General features: G+C 49.1%; 1 protein-coding gene across 4 annotated transcripts in view; it reads right to left on the bottom strand.

Annotated features, from left to right (window-relative positions):
* The window catches only part of HIP1 (huntingtin interacting protein 1), a gene marked incomplete at both ends in the record, with an annotated part of 194,370 nt that overhangs the window by 14,473 nt on the left and 162,460 nt on the right, over window positions 1–17,437 (bottom strand). For 3 of the 4 annotated variants that reach the window (XM_080703237.1, XM_080703238.1, XM_080703240.1), the window contains 12 exons: window positions 1,532–1,667; window positions 2,004–2,147; window positions 2,359–2,460; window positions 3,612–3,728; window positions 4,575–4,663; window positions 4,997–5,180; window positions 6,586–6,658; window positions 7,322–7,419; window positions 7,827–7,967; window positions 8,073–8,148; window positions 14,203–14,260; window positions 16,811–16,951. In XM_080703237.1, coding sequence (XP_080559363.1) covers window positions 1,532–1,667; window positions 2,004–2,147; window positions 2,359–2,460; window positions 3,612–3,728; window positions 4,575–4,663; window positions 4,997–5,180; window positions 6,586–6,658; window positions 7,322–7,419; window positions 7,827–7,967; window positions 8,073–8,148; window positions 14,203–14,260; window positions 16,811–16,951 — 1,359 coding nt within the window. The remainder of the gene's footprint in view (window positions 1–1,531; window positions 1,668–2,003; window positions 2,148–2,358; window positions 2,461–3,611; window positions 3,729–4,574; window positions 4,664–4,996; window positions 5,181–6,585; window positions 6,659–7,321; window positions 7,420–7,826; window positions 7,968–8,072; window positions 8,149–14,202; window positions 14,261–16,810; window positions 16,952–17,437) is intronic. The other variant, XM_080703239.1, reaches the window with a different exon arrangement.

Raw genomic sequence — 17,437 nt, 5'->3', positions numbered from 1 at the left:
GCCTACTAAGCACTGAGATTATAAGCATGCACCACCACAGCTGGCTTTCTTTTTTTATTTTGAAACAGGATCTCTCTAGGTTGCCAAGAGCTCACTAAATTGCCTTGAACCTGCAAACCTGCGGTACTCCTGTCTCAGCCTCCCAAGTACAGGGATTGCAGATGTGTGCCACCACGCCCACTACATTAGCTGTTTTTAATGTTACTATTCCCTGCCTTCCTTTCTCTCACTAATTCACATCTCTCCTCTCTCATAACTTAGCTCCCATCTCTTCCCGGAATCTGCCTGCTTCCTGGCATTCCCCCTTCATTTGTGATGGCTTCTGCACAGATGGCTCCCCACTGAATAAGCCATCGCAGGCCCTGCAGTATACTTCATCGAATCGGGACCTTCCAATTTGATGATGAAAATCATCTGTCAGCTGTTTCCTCCCTCTGCTTGTCCTTCAGTGGGACCTCTCGGTACTTTGCCAACGTGTCCCCTTGGCTTAAAAATGAGCCGTAATGAGATCTGTTCTTGGCCATGACCCTGGCCTCTCAATCTCCCGTGCCTGGATGCTCTCCAACCTGCTCAGCATAAAGGCTCTCCGCTTCCTCCGGAGACTTCTGGGTTGCTGCTCCACACCCTCTCCTCGGACTCACCTACATATGCAATGGGCCCCATTCATCCCTGTGGCCACGCTGGGATTGTTTTTTAAATTTCTTTTGTTACTGGGGATTGAACCCAGAGGTATTCTACCTCTAAGCTACACTCCCGGCCCTCTTTATTTTTTTGGTTTTGAATCAGGATTGTGTTAAGTTAAAAGTCTTGTTAAGTTGCTGAAGCTGTCCTCACACCTGCAATCCTCCTGTCTCAGTCTTCCAAGTACTAGGATGCTACTAGGATGCCAGGTGTGTGCCACCACACTGGGACACACTGGGATTCTTTTTTTTTTTTTTTTTTTTTTTTTTGTGGTGGAACCCAGGGGCATTCTACCTCTGAGCCACACCTCTGGTCCTATTTTTTATTTTGAAACAAGGTCTCAATGAGTTGCAAAGGGCCTCACTAAGTAGCTAAGGCTGTTCGCAAACCGCGATCCTCCTGTCTCGGCCTCCCAAATGCTGGGATTACAAGTGTGCTCCACCACGCCCAGCTCACACTGCGATTCTTATTGTTTCTGCCGCCCATGACTTGTGACGCTTCCCCGCCTCGCCTTAGTTCACGAGTGATGTTTTTTCTTTGCAGACAGAGCTTGAGCCTCCTCCTTCCATCTTCATGACTGTTTCAGGGTTCTGCTCGCAGTGTGGCCTCCCAACTAACTCAGTGGTTGATACTCCCCTGGGGTGGGAGCTTTAGAAAATACAATTGCCCAGGCCTTATGCTACATAGCTTCAGACTTAACTGACCTAAGATGGGGCCCAGGTATCCACTGGGGATTCCGGCCTGCAGCTGGGCTGAGCACCCAGAGCTAAATTCCATGTGGGATTCAGTACCAATTGTCAACACCGGGCCCCAAGGATCCGGTGCTGCAGGCAGGGCGGGTGGAGAGTACCTGTGGACCCGGCACAGCTGATCAGAGCGGGCTCCTCGAGCTGGCTCAGGGCCTCCTGTATCACATGCTCCGCAGCCTTCCTGGACTCCACCAGGAGCTTTCTCCGCTGGTCCTTGGCGAGCTGGCACATAGATTCCTACAAATGGCCCCGGGAGATGAGAGTTGCCTGCGGACACCATATGGGCCCAGAGCAACACCCACTGTGACCTTGCTGGAATTCTCGGCCCCTTAGCTCAAGTTGTCACTAATAAGGTCCAAGCCCGTTAGATCAACACAACTTTGTCCAGAGGTGTGTGAACCACACCACAGGTGGCTTAACAGGATGGATTGCTGTAATCCATTCTCCACTCCCAGAAGAGAAAGCCGGATGCTTCTCTCATCTGGCACTCAGGCTGAAGGCCCCAGGCCCTTCACAGCAGCCCCTTCCCCAGCCTCCCGCACACACAGGCCTGAGTGGGCGTCCGTGACTTGCCTGCGCACTGGCCAGCTTGAGTTGGGTGCATTCTAGCTGTTCTCGAAGAGCCGATAATTCCTCCTCCCGCAGAGCCACGGCACTTGCCAAGCTGCCCCGCTCCTTTTCTAGTTCGGTGATCTGCATCACCCATTTTGCTTCTGACTGCAATGGCGATCACATGGAAAGATGCTGGGGAAATTAGACTGTCCCCTTCCCAGATGTCCAAGCCCACCTCCTGGCCCCAAGGAGCAGGGCGTGAGCAACTCCACCTGCTGCTCTCACGACCCCTGAGTACATGGTGGTGACGGCCGGGCCAGGATGCCGGAGGCCCCGGAAGCCCAGGCTCCAGGGAGGGAAGCAGGGCGGGCCTCACCTGGGCAGAGGTTTCCAGGTTGCCGTGGAGGAGCTGCAGCTCCTGTCTGCTGGTGGCAAGTTCTTGTTTCAAACTCTCTAAAACTTCCTGCTGTTCTTGAGTCTTAAAGGAAAGCAAAACAGGGGGGTTCTGAGCTACGTGGTGGTTAGAGGGGGTAAAGAAATCTAACAGTCCCCCAAGCCATCAATGTGAGCCCATGTGCTCTATGGTGTGTAAGTTAAAAAGTGTGGAGGGGGGGGATCTAGTACTTGGGAGGCTGAGATAGGAGGATGGCAGGTTCAAGGCCAGCTTCAGCAACTTAGCAAGACCCTCGGCAACTCTGTGAGACCCTGTTTCAAAATAAGAAATAAAATGGGCTAGGGGTGCAGCTGAGGGGTAAAAGCATCCCTGAGCTCAATGTTTAGCACTATACTCACACAAAAAAAAAAGTGTGTGGGGAGGGGCAGGATGGAAGGCAGGACACCCCATACCGTACCTATATTTTTCTTCTAGCTAAGAGGGTCCCTTAGGGACATTTCCCAAATGTCATACTCAAGTCCATAACACTGATCAAAGTAAAATTGGATCCTTCTATCTTTCTTTCTTTTTTTTTTTGTGGTACTGAGAATTGAACCCAAAGGGCATGCTATCTCCAAGCTATACTTCTAGTCCTTTTTACTTTTTTATTTTGAAACAGGGTCTTGTTGGGTTGCTGAGTTTTTCTATGTTGCTGAGGCTGTCCTTGAACCTACGATCCTCCTATCTCACCCTCCCAAATAGAAGGTTTATAGGCGTGCACCACTGTGCCTGGCTTGGATTTTTAATTTATGCATCCCAACTGCTGGTATATTGCTGACTGCAGCCTCTCACTGGTGAAAGAATTCTGTTCTTGGAATGATTTTCTAAGTGGTGTTTTTCAGAAAGCGGGTTGCCTTTAGTAGGAACTCGATATAGCTATCTGTAAAAAAGAAATGGTTTAGATAGAACGGAAACTATCAAAATGCATCAAGTAGTAAGGGTAAGCATTACTTAGTGAAACTTGCTTTTTCTCTAGATGGACATATTTTTTTTACTGTAGGTCACAGAAATGTAGGAAGGTCACTCCCACTCAGCTTATATCCCTTCCTGGCCCTGAGCCACCAAGCGTTGGTGACCACATCCTGCTGTGCTGTGTGGGCTCCAGAGGCGTTCCCTAAACGCCCAAAGCGTAGACTGCAAAGTCCAATAGGCAGCTCCCCGTCAGCCCATTTCCCAAGCCTCCTCCTTCCACTCACTTTCCGCTGGGCCTGCTCGCTCACACGCTCGTAGGAATTCTCTAGCTCTTTTTTCTCTCGTTCCAAATCCACCTGGGCTTGTCTGGCCATGGACACCTGTTTGGTCACCTCTGCATTCTGTAAGGAAAGAGCGTCTTGAACTGATGTCTCTCAGGTTTATAGGCCATCTTCTTTTATTTATTTATTTATTTATTTATTTATTTATTTATTTTTGCGGGTCTGGGGATCAAACTCAGGGGCATTCAACCTCCAAGCTATACCCCCTTCCCTATTTTTTATTCTTTATCTTGAAAGAGGGTCTCACTGAGTTGCAGAGGGCCTCACTAAGTAGCTGAGGCTGTCCACGAACCACAATCCTCCAGTCTCAGCCTCCCGAATGCTGAGATTACAAGCGTGCGCCACCACGCCCGGCTTATCTTCTTTCTTTTAGAACCCACGATCCCATTCAGACTCTGAGTGTTGGGCAAGTGGCCATGGGAGTTTCTTTCCTTTTCAGGGGGAAGCCTGACCAAGCTATGACTTTCAGATCCCAGACTCTCTTGAGTATTTACAAAGGTAACAAAGGCAGTGGTTAATTTTTTTTTTTTTTTTTTTGTATTGGGAATTGAACCCAGAGGCATTCTACCTCTAAGATATACCTTCCCAGCCCTTTTAAATTTTTACTTGCAAACAGGGTCTTGCTAAGTAGCTGAGGCTGGCCTTGAACCTGTGATCCTTCGTGTCTCAGACTTCCAAGTACTGGGATTACAGGTGTGCGCCACCGTGCCCGGCTTTAGGTTGTTAATTCTAAATGGGGCTGGTACTTAAGATGGAGCTCAAGATATGGGAGACCAGGGGTTTAGACAAGATGGAGTTCCCAAGAAGTGGGGGCACTGGAGCTAGAGAAGCCCCGAGACATGTACTACCTCCCACATGTGATGTAGGGTCTGTGGGGGGTAAAATAGGTGTGTGTGGGGGTCCTACCTTGCGCAGCAGATCAGCATGGTTCTGAACCAACTCGCTGTATTTCTCTTTGAGCTTGCTATACCGCTGTTCATTGGCCTGGGCCTTCCCTGTATGGTCAAGGTCAAGGGTGAGGTGAGGTGTCTTCCCTTAGCTGAAACCTTCTACATTCCTTCCAATAAGCCAGAGGTCTTACAGGAGCCCACCCTCCCATCCTCCCAGGAATTGAACTCAGGGGCATTTTACCTCTAAGCTATATCCCAACCCTTCCTTCTTTCCTTCCTACTTTCCTCCCTCCTTACCTCCCTCCCTTCTTTCTTTTTTTGCGGTATTGGGGACTGAACCCAGGAGCATTCTACCTCTGAGCTACACCCCCTATTTTTTATCCTGAGTCTGCCTGCCTCCCGCGCCTATGCTCGGGCACAGCCAGGACGGCCTCTCACTTTCGATCTCTGTCAGGCTCCGCTGCGCCTTCTCGGTGTCTTCCCGCTGCTTCTTGAGCTCGTCCAGCTCGGCCCGGAGGAACTCACAGTCATCTGTCGCCTGCCGGCCCAAGTGCTGCTGCTCAGCCAGCTCGGCCTCCAGCTCGCTGACGCGGCCCTTCAGCTGCAACACGGCCCGCTGGCTCTGCGGGAGGGACCCAGTGAGGAGGCGGGCCACCATGCGCCACGGATGGCAAGGGCCGGCAGGACCAGCTGTGGTCTCAGCACAGACTAAATATGGTTGGCCTCTGCATCTGTGGGTTTCTTACCCGCATAGTCAACCAACCACCAGCTGGAATATTTATTTATTTATTTATTTATTTATTTATTTATTTATTTATTTATATTTTGCAGTATTGGGGATGGAACCCAGGGGCATTCTACCTTCACACTACACCCCCAACCCTATTTTTTTTTTTTTTATTCTTTATTTTGAAACAGTCTCATTGAGTTGCAAGGGCATCACTAAGTAGTAGCTGAGGCTGTCCGTGAAACACGATCCTCCTGTTTCAACCTCCCAAATGCTGGGATTACAACTGTGTGCCACCACACCTGGCTCTGGAAAATATTTTTTAAAAACCCACAGCTCCCCAGGCTTGGTGGCGCAAGCTTGTAATCCCTGCGCTTGGGAGGCTGAGATAGGAGGATTGCGTAAGAGACCCTATTTCCAAATAAAAAATAAAAATACGTCTGGGAGTGTAGCCTGGAGGTAGAAGCCCCCTGGGGTCCATCCCCAGTACCACCAAAAATAAAAATAAAGATAAAAAAAAAAAAAAAAAAAGCAAAAACCCACAGCTAAGCCAGCATGGTGGTTCATACCTGTAATCCCAGTACTTGGGAGGCTGAGACAGGAGGATCAGAGGTTTGAGACCAGCCTTAGCAACTTAGTGAGACTTCCAGCAACCTAGTGAGACCCTGTTTTAAAACAAAGCAATAAAAAAGCGCTTGGGGCATAGCTCAGAGGTAGAATACCCCTGGGTTCAATCCCCAGTACTAAAACATGCACAACGATACTGAACATCTACAGACTGATTTTATTTCTTACTTGGAAACAGGGTCTTGGGAGGTTGATGCTCATCATTACTTGCTGAGGCTGAACTCAGCGGCATTCTACCTCTGAGCTACACCCCAGCCCTTTTTATGTTTTTATTTTTATTTTTTGCAGAACTGGGAATTGAACCCAGGGGCATTCTACTTTCAAACTATAACCCCAACCTTAATTTTTATTCTTTATTTTGAACAGGATCTCACTAAGTAGCCAAGGCTGGCCATGTACCTGTGATCCTCCTGTCTCAACCTCCCAAACTGGGATTACAAGCATGCACCACCATGCCCGGCATATTTTTATTTTGAAACAGGATCTCGCTAGGTTGCTGGGAGTTCCTCTACGTTACTGAGGCTGGCCTTGAACCTGTGATCCTCTCATCTCAGCCTCCCAAGTACTGGGATTATAGGTGTGTGTGCCACCAGGCTTGGCTGGGATGTGACTTTTCTATTAAAATATGTGAGGTGTCGGTGAAGCCCAGAGGCAGGTGGATCCCAGCGCACACCTCAGTCTTCATGTTCTCCAGCTGTGCTTTCAGCCCGCTGATCTCTCTGTACAGCCGCTCAATCAAGTGGTCCCTGTGAAGAGAAAAAGGAGTTTGCTCCTAGTGTGCTTCTGTCCCTCTCCTCCTAACTGTGAGATAGGACCATGAGGGAGGAAGGCAAAAACTAGGTAGATTTGGGGACAATTCTTTGACACTATGAATTATGCAGTCAATCCTCTGTACCTAGAGGTTTTGCACCCAGGGAGTCAACCAACTGCAGATTGAAATTATTTGAGAGAGAGAAAAACGTTGCTCCTGTTCTGAACATGTACAGATATTTTTCTTGTCATTATTCCCTAAACAGTACAGTAGAACAACTATTTACCTAGCACTGACATGGAATTAGGTATTAGAAGTCATCTAGAAATGATTTGAAAGTATACAGGAGTAGGTACACAGGTTCTATGCAAATACTATGCTAGTTTATACAAGGGACTTGCACATTTGCAGATCTTGGTATCGATGGAGGGTCCTAGAACTATTCTCCCTTGGATACCGATGGAGAACTGTACTCTTAGGGTTACCAGATCTTAGTCTATTGATCTTCTGGGATTAAAGAAGTTACCACTTGAGTGCCAAGACATTTTGTCTCTAAGAAGCCCAAGTACTAAGAATTCCTCCTGGGTTAGGTGTTGCGAGGCGCAGCATGGCTTAACTTGGTTTCTGCACCAGCTGCTTGAACCCAGTGTGGACTCACTTCTCCTCCTTGTTCACACCGTTTTGATTGTTGAAATTGAAGGGGTCACTGCTGAACGAGCTGCCAAAGATGTCATCGAACTTGTTGTCAAATAAATTCTGCAATGACCAAAGGGGAGGGAGAACAAATCAGAGACCCTGAGAAGTCTCCCAAGTGAATGACACAGAAGCATGCCTTCTTCCTTGAGCTGGTTCAGACCCGTTTGGGTCTCCTCCAGGAATCAAGGAGAAGGTGCTCAATCTAGCCTCCTTCTTGGTTAAGAGAAGGCTGAACGAGATGGGTGTGATGTCATGTATCCACAATCCCAACTTGTTGGGACACAGAGGAGGGAGGACTGATTGAGCCCAGGAGTCTGACATCAGCCTGGACAACAGAGCAAGACTTGGTCTCAAAACAAAAACAAAAACCCAAAAGCAATTTGGCACCTGGTGCCCAGCCTTTCCCGTCCCCTTCCCTGCACCTGGAGACAGGGGAAGGTCTGGTTTCTCTCGGGAGGGGCTTTTACCTGCTGAGAGGCATCCATGTCCATGAGGTCATCCTTCTCTAAAATCGGCTCGCTGTCGGGGGACGAGGCCTCGGCCGGGATGACCACCACGGGGCTGATGTGTTCTGACAGGGCCGAGGCTCGCAGGAAGTTGGGAGGGTTCTGTAGAGGAGAGACTCATCCTCACACAGTGCTCAGCTGCCAGGCCCTGCCAGCCTCTGAGACCTTGGGCCCCACAGTGCCCAGGGGACGGCCAGGTGTCCTCACCTCAGGCAGCTGGGGGATCTGAATGAGCCGCTTGAAGTACTGGAGGTTGCTGGAGCGGTGGAACAGGTCTTTCAACCTGGTGATGGAGAAGGTCATCAGGGGTGCTGGATGTCTTTGCCAGCTCTGGGGAGGGGACAGGGTGGCCCCCCAGCTTGTCCTGCCCAGCCCAAAGGCATAGGCAGCCAAGGAGATGGTCTCCATGGTACCCAGATTCAATTATGATGGTGCATACAGACCAGGGTCATTTATAGATGGTTCTCAGTTATCTGATGGAGAGCAAAGAGTGATTTGTGCTGAAAATCTGTGCAAGAGCCGACAATTCCGTAGCTAATTTTCTCATTGCCATGGGATATATGCTGATGTTAGGCAGATTTATCTCTCTAGGAATGTGTGGCTTAGAGTAACATCAAAAGAGGACCACTATCTATCAAAAAAGGGAAGTGAGGCCAGGCATGGTGGTACAAACCTGTAATCCCAGTACTTGGGAGGCCGAGACAAGAGGATCACAGCTTCAAGGCCAGCCTCAACAAAACAGCAAGATTCTCAGCAACCTAGTGACACCCCATTCCCAAAGAAAAAATAAAAAAGGCTGGGGATGTAGCTCACAGGTAGAATGCCCCAGGGCTCAATGTCCCATACCACCAAAAAATTAAAAAAATAAAAAGGGGAAGGGAGCTTGATTACTAAGGTCGATCTCTCTCACTGAATCTACCTTGTTTGCAAGCTCTATGCTATCTCCGTATTAGACAAGAAGCTTCTAGAAGGCAGGGACCGATCCCTACTGAGCTGTATTTACCAAAAGACCAGGCATAGAGGAGTTGCTGGGGAAGAATGAGCTGTCTATACTGAGCCCAAATCTTGGGTGAATATGGCCATGAAGAAATCCTGCAGTGACCAAAGGGAGGGAAACAAGTCAGAGATGCTGACGGTGCTCCACGTGGGTCCACTGAGGGCCGTGGGGCTCCGGGGACGGGCCCGGGCCAGGAACACGCGGAGAACGCGCTCCACCACTGAGCCGCACCCCGCGCCAGCCCAGCACTTGTTGTTGTACTGGGAATGGAGCCCAGAGGCATCTACCTCTGAGCTACACCCAGCCTTATTAAATTAAATTAATTCATTAATTTTTGCAGTGCTGGGGATGGAGCCCAGGGACATTCTACCTCCAAGCTACAATCCCTGCCCTTTACTTCCTCTCTTCCTTCCTTTTTTCCTTCCTTCCTTTTCCCTCCTCCTCTCCTTCCTCCTCCTCCTCCTCCTCCTCTTCTTCTTCCTCCCCCTCCCCCTCTTCCTTATTTATTTTTGAGGCGGTGGGTCTGGCGATGAAACCCAGGGGCATTCCACCTCCGAGATACACTCCTTGCCCTATTTTTTATTCTTTATTTTGAAACCGGGTCTCACTGAGTTGCAGAGGGCCTCACTAAGTAGCTGAGGCTGTCAAGAACTGTGATCCTCCAGTCTCAGGCTCCTGATAGCTGGGATTACAAGCATCCGCCACCACACCCAGCTTGCTTCCTTCCTTTCTCTCTTCTCTTCTCTTCTCCCCCCCCCCCTCTCTTTGTGTTACTGGGGATGGAACCCAGGAGTCTTCTACCTCTGGGCTACACCCCCCAGACCTATTTTGTATTTTATTTGGAAACAGGGTCTCACTAAGTTGCTGAGAGCCTCAATAAGTAGCTGAGGGATGGCCACGAACCTGTGCGATCCTCCTGTCTCAGCCTCCCAAGTACTACAATCCTCCCAAGTACTTGTAATCCTCCCAAGGATTACAAGTGTGCGCCACCACACCTGGCTTTATTCTTTATTTTGAAACAGGTCTCACTGAGTTGCAAAGGGCCTCACTACGTAGCTGAGGCTGTCCGCAAACCATGATCCTCCCATCTCAGCCTCCCAAATACTGGAATTACAAGCATGCACCATCATGCCTGGCTTTTATTTTTTATTTATTTAAATTTAAATTTTATTTTATTTTTTTGCAGGTCTGGGGATAGAACCCAGGGGCATTCTACCTCCAAGCTACACCTCCTACGCTATTTTTTATTCTTTATTTTGAAACAGGGTCTCACTAAATTGCAGAGGGCCTCACTAAGTAGCTGAGGCGGTCTGCAAACCGTGAGCCTCCAGTCTCAGCCTCCCAAATGCTGGGATTACGGTCTCATTAAGTTGTGAAGGGCCTCATGAGGTTGCTTAGCCTGACCTTGGACCTCTGACCCTCTAGTCTCAGTCCCCCAAGTACTGGGATTACACATATGTGCCACCATGCCCATCTTCAACTCTATTGTGATTCTAAACATTGAAGACCAAGAAACCCGGTGGCACTAAGAAAGATAGATTCTGAGATAAAAGAGGATTACGGATCCCATTAGTCTCTACCCGGTAGCAACACAGAGTTTTCTCTGGCGTAGCCCATGAATTAAATCCCTGGGGTCTCATTCAAGCCTTTCAGACCCCAGGACTTAGGCATGTCCCTGAGATATCACTGCTGTGTAATTCACTGTTGTGAATTCAAGGGTAGCCTTTGTGTGGGGAAGAAAGCAAGCGGTGCTCATAGGAGACGTTCTCATAAGCTTGAAAGAAATGGGAGGAAATAAAATCAACTGACCATGTGTCCCTGTCTTTCTGGGCTGTAGCCAACAGTAATAAGCTCTACTGCTTTTGCAAGCTACCTGAACTGAGCATTCCAGGAAAGCAGGAAATCCACCCCAGCGCCGTCCCCTGGGGTTTAATCAGTCACTTATTACAGAATGTGCACCAGGCCTCTCCAGTGAAACAAGGGAGCCCCAGGTGAATCCGGCCCTGCCCTGTCTTTTCTCTGCTGCTGCGGGAACCCACAGGGGAAGCACCATGTGGGGAGCTAGGAGCTATGGTTACACATGAAGCAATTCACAGCAAAAGAAAAGGGCCTAAATCTACAGTGCCAAGTCAGGTGCTTCTCAGCTTTCTGGTCCCTCCAATCCTCCCCCCACTTTTTTTTTTTTTTTTTGGTACTGGGAACTGAACCCAGGGGCATTCTACCTCTGAGTTACACTCCCAGCCCCACTTTATTTATTTATTTATTTATTTTGCGGTATTGGGGATGGAAACCCAGGGTTCTGAGCGACACCCCCAGCCCTATTTTTTATACTGATTTGCAAAGGGCCTCACTCACTAAGTAGCTGAGGCTGTCTGCAAACTGCGATCTTCCTGTCTCAGCCTTCCAAATGCTGGGTTTATAAGTGTGGACCACCTCGCCTGGCATATTTTTTTATTTTTATTTTATTTATTTTTTTGTGGGTCTGGGGATGGAACCCAGGGGCATTTGACCTCTGAGCTACACCCCTTGCCCTATTTTGTATTCTTTATTTTGAAACCGGGTCTCACTGAGTTGCTGAGGGCCTCACTAAGTAGCTGAGGCTGGTCTGCAAACCGCGATCCTCCAGGTCTCAGCCTCCCGAATGCTGGGATTACAAGTGTGAGCCACCATGCCTGGCTATATTTTTTTTTATTTTGAAAGAGGGTCTCACTAAGTAGCTGACTTGAGGCTGGCCCCGAACCTGCGATCCTCCTGTCTCAGCCCCTCAAGTACTGGAATTATAAGTATGTGCCACCACGCCCTGCTTCCTTCTCTCTTCTTGGAGATATCTACTTTAGGCTGAGCTGTTCTTCTCATCTCGTCACCAATCACTCCCTCCCCAACACACACACACACGCACGCACGCACGCACGCACACACGCACGCACACACGCACAGCAGAATGGACTCCTCAGCCAGATAAGTCTTCCCCTCCTATATGGGCTAGCTGGAGTATCAGCTCACGCACTCATTCCAGTATATATTACATACTAAACTGATCCACTATATGCTATAATGAACGCCATTCATCAGGTGCTAGGGGTACAGTAATGGATCAGGTGGTCAAACAGAGTTGTGTTAAGAGCTTTGAGGTAAACAGCGAGGGGTGAGAGGGGGACGGAGTTGGAGAAACAGATGGTAAAAGATCACTGGACTTGAACGAGGGGCTAGAGACGGCCTGTTCGCCCGCTTTCCTCCTTTTTTTTTCTGTGTGTGTCTCTTTCTTTCTTTTATATTCAGGATTCAACCCAGGATCATTCCACCTCTGAGCTACATCCCCAGTTCTTTTGTTTGGAAACAGGGTCTCATTAAATTGCTGAGGATTTTGCTCTATTGCTGAGGCTGTCCTTGAACCTGCGATCCCCCTATCTCAACCTCCCACATACTGAGATTACAGGCCTGTGCTACTACACCGGCTTAGAGACTGCCTTCCTGAGGAGGTGACAAAAAGATGGCCAGGAGCCGGCCAGGCCGGAAGAGCATCACAAGGAGAGGGAAAAAAACAGGTGGAGGCCTGGTGGAGGCAGGAGTTGGGTATATTCCCAGAACTGAAAGAAGACCCTGAGTGGCTGAACAGTGACAGTGGGGTCAAGGTCCGAGGTGGAAGTCCAGGGAGTCTGACCAATTCTAGGGGCTCCTGGCAGGTGGCAATGATGCTGAAGGATGGAGATGAGAGAAGCAAGGTGTACTCACAGGGCATCCAGCAAACCTGGTGACGGCTGCATATGGGGCATGATGGGGCACAGTGAGGTCCAGGTGTGGAGCCTATGTGGGTTTGTGGCAGTGTTTACTGAGATAGAAAGGACGAGGGAGAAGCCTGGCATAGTGGCACATGCCTGTAATTCCTCCTCCTTGGGAGGCTCGGACAGGAGGTTTGCAGATTCAAGGACAGCCTCAGCAATGTAGTGAGGCTCTCAGCAACTGGGGTGAGAAAGGGTTTAGGGTTTACGGGAAAATCTAGAGTTCAGTTTGAAATTCGAGTCTCATGTACAGAGGTCAAATCTGGTACCTGAGACTAAAATTCAGATATAAGTAGATTTGGTTAGAGATCATATTTTTGGAACTGGGCATGGTGGCTTATGCCCGTAACCTTAGCATTTGGGAGGCTGAGACAGGAGCATTACAGGTTTGATGCCAGCCTCAGCAACCTAGGGAGACCCTGGTTCCAAACCAAAAAATAAAAAATAAAAAAAAGGCTGGGCAAGGTCGTGCACACTCTCTTGTAATCCCAGTACTTGGGAGGCAAAGAACAGAGGATGGAAGGTTCACAGCCAGCCTCAGCTACTTAATGAGACCCTCCGCAACTGAGATTCAAAATAAGGACAAAAAAATAAGGCTGGAGCCGGGCGTGGTGGCGCACGCTTGTAATCCCTGCGCTTGGGAGGCTGAGACAGGAGGATCACACAGGTTCGAAGCCAGCCTCAGCTACTTAGTGAGGCTCTCAGCAACTTAGTGAGACCCAGTTTCCAAATAAAATATACAAAAGGTCTGGGAGTATAGCCCGGAGGTAGAAAGCCTCTGGGTTCCACCCCTAGTACCACCAAAATAAATAAATAAATAAATAAATAAATAAATAAATAAAATAAAAAATAGGGCTGGGAGTGTAGCTTGGGGGTAGAATGCCCCTGGGTTCAATCCCCAGTAAGGCAAATAAATAAATAAATAAATAAAATTAAGAGAGGACTGCGGGCATAACTCAAGAGGTAGAATCCTTGGTTCAATACCCATTACTCCCCAGACAAATAAATATATTTTTATATAAATTTAAGCTGGGCATGGTGGTGCATTCTTGTAATCCCAGTGCTTAGAAGCCTGAGACAGGAGGATCACACAGGTTCGAAACCAGCCTCAGTTACTTAGGCTCTCGGCAACTTAGTGAGACCCTGTTTCCAAATAAAGTATAAAGTAGGTCTGGGGGTATCACCCAGAGGTAGAAAAGTACCTGGATTCCACCTCCAGTACCACAAAAAATATATCAATTTTGATATTTATATATTTTTGGGAGCTGTCGACATGTAAATGGTATCAGACCGGGGAACTTGGGGAGAGGACACAGAAGAGGATGACGTTTGGGATAAAAGCAGATGATTCATGAACGGATAAAATCTCTTTCTTTCATGGGATTTACCAGAGACCCAGAAGCTCCTCCAGCCATTGGTAGGTTTGTTGCCGTTCTAGTACTTTCTGTCACTTTGTCACCTTAAAATGTGGACGCCGCGGCGCCACAGAGCGCGCTCCCGCGTGCACTCACGTTCTGGGCACTTTCTGCTCCACCCTCGATCCGGTCAATGAACCACTTACTTCGTGAACTGCTCCATGAAGCGGTCCCGGTGGCCCTGCAGGGTGTCCGCTGGGAGACCTGGAGGAGATTGGAAGGGGCGTGAGGGCCCGGGAGGCCCCAGGGGCAGACGGGTCACCGCGGGGCTCCCGAGGGAAGGGGCCGGCCATCCTGGAGCAGGCGGCCGCTCTGTGGGAGAGCTGTCCAGAGGTCTGGTCGCCGAGGCAGTGCAGCAAGAGCGCGGGACACTCATCCTCCGCGTCCGTCCACTTCAACGCGTCCTTGAAGGATGGGCCACTCGGGCGCAGCGGGTGGAGGTTGGTTCCCTGACCACAGAAGCAGCGGGCCCTCAGCCAGCGCAGGATGGACCAGGTGCGGTGCTCGCTTTAGGTTGGCCTCTCGGGGCCCCCTCGCCACCAACCCGCCGGTTCTTTGAGGTCCCTTTACCTCCTGGGCTCTGAAGTCTGTCTATTTCAGTTATAGATCACAACTGGATTTTCATTGTATTTTTTAAACTAAAATTTAGTTATTTTTAAAATAAATGGGTGGAACAGTCTATTTATTTATTTATTTTTGTGGTCCTGGGGATGAAACCTAGGGCATTCTACCTCTGAGCTACACCCCCAGCCCTATTTTTTATTTTTATTTTATTTATTTATTTTAAACAGGGTCTCACTGAGTTGCAGAGGGCCTCACTAAGTAGCTGAGGCTGTCCACGAACCACGATCCTCCTGTCTCAGCCTCCCAAATGCTGGGATTACAAGCGTGCGCCACCACGCCCAGCTTATTCTTTATTTTGAAACTGGGTTTCACTGAGTTGCAAAGGGCCTAAGCAGCTGAGGCTGTCCGCGAACCGTGATCCTCCTGTCTCAGCTTCCCAAATACTGGGATTACAAGCGTGCGCCACCACACCTGGCCCACACCTGGTTTTTGAACAGCAAATTCTAATCTCCCTCCCACAAAACCACCTAGAATTAGAGCATGCTGCTTTTCTTATCCTGTCTAAACAGCGAGTTCACTGGTTGTCGGTGACCACAATCACAGAGCCTCCGTTGCCTCACACGTCTCAAACACATTCTTGACCCTTCTGAGTTATAAAACCTTGCTGGCATCCGTGCATATCTTGAGTTTTCTTGATTTTTCCATTATGCACATTCTCTGAATATCCTTCACAGTGGCTGCCTGGGAGCAAGACCCAAGTGCCACCTTCATTAGATTTATATGGAGATCTGCATTTAATGATATAGACCTGAATCCTACCAGACCCTGCAGGAGTCCAGACCAGACACATCCTTTTAAACAAGAAGCACGCAGGGATGACAGGTAGTGGGAAAATGAATGCTTACAGCGCCAAGGGAGAGAGTGAAAGAAAAAATAAAGAAAAAATAAAGGGAAAAAAAATTGTCCTGGGACGTAGCGCTAAGTAGAAGGGCACATGTTTGGCATGTGCGAGGCCCTGTGAACACTGCTCTACCACTGAGCTACTAACAAAAAACAAGCCAAAACAACAAGAAAAAGAAGCACACGAGCGGGGCATGCTGATGCACCGTTATAATCCCAGCACTTGGGTGACCGAGACAGAAAGCCCGGGTTCAAGACCAGCCTCAGCAACTTCACGAGACCCTCTGCCACTCTGCAAGACCCTATCTCGAAAAATAAAAAGGAAGCCGGGCGTGGTGGCGCACGCTTGTAATCCCAGCATCTGGGAGGCTGAGACAGGAGGATCCAGTTCGCCGACAGCCTCAGCTACTTAGTTGGGGGGCTTTACAACTTAGTGAGACCCTGTTTCAAAATAAACAATAAAAAATAGGGCAGGGGGTATAGCTTGGAGGTTGCATGCCCCTGGGTTCCATCCCCAGACCCGCAAAATAAATAAATAAATAAATAAATAAATAAATAAATAATAAAAAGGGCTGGGGTTATAGCCTAGAGGTAGAAAGTCTCTGAGTTTAATATCCTCCCTCCGCCCCCCCAAAAAGCACATAAAAGTATAAACTTCTGCAAGATCAGTAGTTTCCAAAATATGCTTTGCTAAGGGCATGCCAGGGATCTACAGCTAAGCAAGGGACAACCTTCTATTTATTCAGAAGTTTTGTTCTATATTTTATGTCTCCCCATCAAATTCTCTCTATACAAAGGGATGGGGTTAATAAATGGTTTAGAAATAACTGCCTTGGCTCATACAGATTGGAGCCAAGGCTGCTATCCTTTGTGTGTGTCCTAGAACACATGATCCTTGAAGCTGCAGATGGAGAGAGGCCCACCCTGGGACACAGCTTAGGAAGACCAGAGCTGCACTGCACACCCCAAAGCTCGGGCCTCACTGTCTCTCTGGAGATTGAACCTGGAGCATTCTACCTCTGAGCTACACCTCCGGCCCTTTTAATTTTTTCTTTTTGAGATGGTCTAGCTAGATTGCTGAGAGCCTTGCTAAGTTGCTGAGGCTGGCCTCCAACCTGCGGTCCTCCTGTCTTAAGCCTCCCAAGTACTGGCCAGGAGTTTCAGGACCTTTTGAAAGAGAAGCAGAAAGCTAAGGTGGCTGAGCGGAGCTGCCTTCTCCAGGGACATTCCTAGGCTGTGCTCCACCTCCTGGCCCCAGGCTCAGGGAGAAGATCCAGCCCGTGTACTCACAGGAGTGGAGTTTGAAGAGAAGCTTGACGGTGTAATCGTACAGGTGGCTGCAGTCCAGTATGACCTGGATCAGCGGTGCGAGGCGGCACTGGCCAGCTGTCGTCACCGACACGGAGCGGGACATGTCCAGGGAGCTGAACACTGGAAAATAAAAGGGGAGAAAGGCAAGAGTGAGGCATTGATAGGCGGCCTCGGCAGAGGGAGGCAGGGGCCCGACCTACACCCGGGATGTGTTCTGTGCACGCGTTATCTCATCCAATTCGTTCAACCCTTATAGCATTCCTACGAGACCAGAGAAGGTATCCCTGTTATACAGGTGAAGAAATGGAACCTAAGTCCCTGGAGGGTCTTCACAAAGCCAAGGAGCGGCTGTGCTGAGAGGTGGTGAGTTAAAGACTCGCCAGAGAACTCACGTGGCCACCAATCCAATGGCCTTTGTTACTGACGGCCAAGATGCCTGGTGCGTGAACAGGCGATTGAGTCCCCACTTTGTGTAGAGCCCTTGAGGCCCCACTTTGTGTAGAGCCCAGTAATAGCCCAGGAAAGAAAAGACTGGCCCGCACCCCAGGAGAGCTCCTACAGCGAGGAGCAGCCCTGCCTAGTACCTGCCCCAAGTCTAACCAAAGT

The sequence above is a fragment of the Muscardinus avellanarius genome (assembly GCF_963383645.1).
Source record: "Muscardinus avellanarius genome assembly, chromosome: 10".
Lineage (NCBI taxonomy): Eukaryota > Metazoa > Chordata > Mammalia > Rodentia > Gliridae > Muscardinus > Muscardinus avellanarius.
The sequence above is the reverse complement of the archived record's forward strand: the minus strand, read 5'-3'. Positions and strand labels throughout refer to the sequence as shown.